We start from the raw sequence: 3,174 nt of genomic DNA, 5'->3' as shown, positions 1-3,174 counted from the left end.
AGATTTTTAACATTAGAGCTGGAGGACAGATTAATGCATCTAAGGAGGGAGAAAGACTGAAACATTCATTCCTAAGGTGCTCAGGTCCAAAAACCAAAACCTCAGTCTTGTCTGTTCAACAGGAGAAAATTAAGGGTCATCCAGGTTTTTATGTCTTTAAGACATGCTTGTAGTCTAAGTAGCTGATTGGATTCAGTGGGTTTAATGGACAAATATAACTGTGTATCATCAGCATAACAATGAACATGTATCCCATGCTGTTTAATAACTTTATCTAATGGAAGCATATATAATTCAAGCTTTATTTCTGCAGGTTAGTCTCATTGAGCCTCTGGGACTCATTTACAAGAGAGACCTGATTTAACAAAGAATGATGACAACAGTAGAGAATCATAAAATACAGTGTATAAATTGATAAGAATAAATTAAAAAAAGGTAATTAAAAACGAACAAGAACAGTTACATTGTAAGGCAGTTTATAAAACTAAAAGCAGGAACACGTCTGCGTTGGTTTTTGTGAACTGAATCTGATTGGTTGTTATAACTTTACCTGGGCAACAAGTACAGTTGTACATTTCAGAACTTTTTTTTTCTTTGTAACAAAAACATTGGTTTTCTTTGGATTTGTTCATGTTTTAAGGCATCATTTATGATCTGTTGGTTTTGTGGACATCCCAACACAAGTATTGCTTCTAGCTGATGCACAATCAGCTCAATGTCGTTCTCCTGCAGATCTAACGTTTTTCTACCTTCTTTCCACTGAATGTGTTCGCCCTGAAATAACAGAAATAAAAATTCAGTTTTGACTTTGCAGACCCAGTCCACAGGTTACTTTAGGAAACTGTGCATGTTAGAAGCAAAGCTGCTTTATTGTGGCAAAGGGATGCTCCATACCTCGCCCCCTTCTGCAGGATACCCGCTGACATTCAGCCCAATTATTCACACTTTCTTGGACGCCACTGCAGCCAACAGGAGAAGATGTCCTTTAAAATGTAAAGACAGCGAGGGGAAAAACACTCATGTTACTTTAATCCTTCAGGCTGTCTTATGATTTTCCTCAAACAGGCAGCCGTGCCTGCGAGCAGTGAATGTGGGATGTATTGTTATTTGGAGAATTCATCTTTACTGGTATGGATTTAGTTTTGTCGTATTCTGCACATTAAAAAAAGGCGACATTCTGGATTTTAAGACGTGGCTCTGGAGCTACTGGATTGTCACCATGTGCTTTATGTTTGGCTCATGACGCTGATAACCGTCGATCAGCTGATCTCTGGAAGAGGCCATGTGCAGAGTACTGAGATTTTATGACTTCACTGTTGTGGTGAATCTTCATGCCCAGATGTTTTGGTTTTCCTTGTCAACTTCACATTTTTCCACTGAGTGATTTTAGTTTTGATCCTCGTTGCAGGGTGACCCCTTCAGATGGGGATACCTCCCCCGCAGACGCCCCCGGCTGCTCTGACAGGACCGCTGGTGCTACTGGTGGCACTGGTGCTACAGCTTTGCCTGCCACCTCCACTCTCTCGTTGCCTACGAGCCAAGGTAAACCTTCCCTGCGTCGCATCAAAGGTCGAATGCATCGAAGCAAGAGCCTGGACAGCCTGGACCTGCTCGACTCCAACGTAAGCCTCGACTAGGGTTCGCCATTCAGATCAAACAACACACGGCCAACTGAGTTAGTTTTATGTCAGACTGATCTTTAATGTGTTGCTTTAAATATCGCGTGAACCTTATTTTGAAAAAAAGCATTTTATCCTTCAGTTCGCTCTTTTCAGCGTCTGTCAAACACAAATGTTGAACGTTATAAAAACCATTTCAGTTTAGCAGAGGAATTCAGCAAATCTAGTGCATCTTTGCTGAAAAGTATTTGAATAATTGAAATTAGGTCTTCATTTCTTGTTTGTGGGTTTTCAGGAAAGAGACATCACATTAAACGTTGGCATTAATTAGTGGAGTGAGCCCTGGGCCACAGAGTTGAATAACACGGACGGTCCCGGTAATCATCGACTGCGGACCTGATTCAGTTTGGGAGTGAACTCAGTTCAAGATGGCTAACAGATCATTAGCCAACACATTAACAGCTATAAATCAGTCACTTCTACAGATGTTGAGCTAAAATTTCACATGGTAGTAGCTGAGAATCGTTGACAACACACACTCCAAGCACTTCCAGATCGCTCGAGGTGTTGCATGAGATTGAACATAAAGTTATTTACAATGTTTGAGCCTCTTCACTCTGGCATGAAAGGCGAGACGCATTCTTTAAGAAATGCTAGAACTTTAATTTAATTAGAGTTACTAGGTGCAGAATAAATATTCAAGAAGTACATTTTTCATCTTAGTAGTTTCATTCATATTTAACATGGAACATGTTTTGCACACATTGCCACAGGATAACTTGTGATAATGTTCTTTGGGTTTAGTTGAGCCTCGTGCAGCACAGTTCCTTGGATGAACATGCTCCTGACTCAGGGACTGTCCATCGAGCCGAGAACTGTTTGGCTCTCTGCGCAACTCGTGCATTCGTTGTACACTTGGTGTGTGTGTGTCTGCGTGCACCGCTTTGTGCACGTGTGTGGTTTAGTGATTAATGTTGGTTGTGTGATGTTTGGGAAAGCAACCAGCGGTTTATGATGTGAAAGCATGCCAGTGTGCCACTGAAGGATGCTGCGTCCGGCTGCAGTTCATGTCATGAAACAGATAAATGTTCTGTCTCTGCACGGCTCTGCTCAGCCTCTCTAACCCTTCCACTTTTTTATATCTCAACCCCATGTCTCCTTTAATAAATGTTGGCAGTGTGATGTGTCCTCATCCGCCCCCGACCTTCCTCTCCAGGTGAAGAGTCTGTGCAGTTTGAGTCTGCTCATTATGGACCTTGTGTATGTTAGACGACCTTAACTGAGAGCGGGGAGTCTGCGTAAGGAGACATAATTTGTTCCTCCTCCTGCGCGTCAAGCAGCCCGACATGAAAACTCCTGTGAGCCGAACATGCATCACCTGAACATGTTGAAGGAAGGAGACGTGGGCGTTCACACAAGTTGATCCATTATTGATTGTGACGGAGGGTTGAAGGTGGGCACAGGAAGTCACAGGGTGGAGAAGACAGTCGGCGCTGTGCTCTGAGATGACACGGCAACACACACACACACACACACACACACACACACACACACA

General features: G+C 42.8%; 1 protein-coding gene across 1 annotated transcript in view; it reads left to right on the top strand.

Moving 5' to 3' along the window:
* Positions 1-3,174, top strand: part of LOC119422076 (tight junction protein ZO-1) — a gene marked incomplete at its 3' end in the record, with an annotated part of 133,219 nt that overhangs the window by 30,845 nt on the left and 99,200 nt on the right. Inside the window, 1 exon segment of the mRNA XM_037689422.1 lies at positions 1,409-1,622. Within this exon segment, the coding sequence (XP_037545350.1) occupies positions 1,409-1,622 (214 nt within the window).

The sequence above is a fragment of the Nematolebias whitei genome, chromosome 2 (genome assembly GCF_014905685.2).
Source record: "Nematolebias whitei isolate Nwh7 chromosome 2, NemWhi1, whole genome shotgun sequence".
Classification (NCBI taxonomy): domain Eukaryota; kingdom Metazoa; phylum Chordata; class Actinopteri; order Cyprinodontiformes; family Rivulidae; genus Nematolebias; species Nematolebias whitei.
The sequence above is the reverse complement of the archived record's forward strand: the minus strand, read 5'-3'. Positions and strand labels throughout refer to the sequence as shown.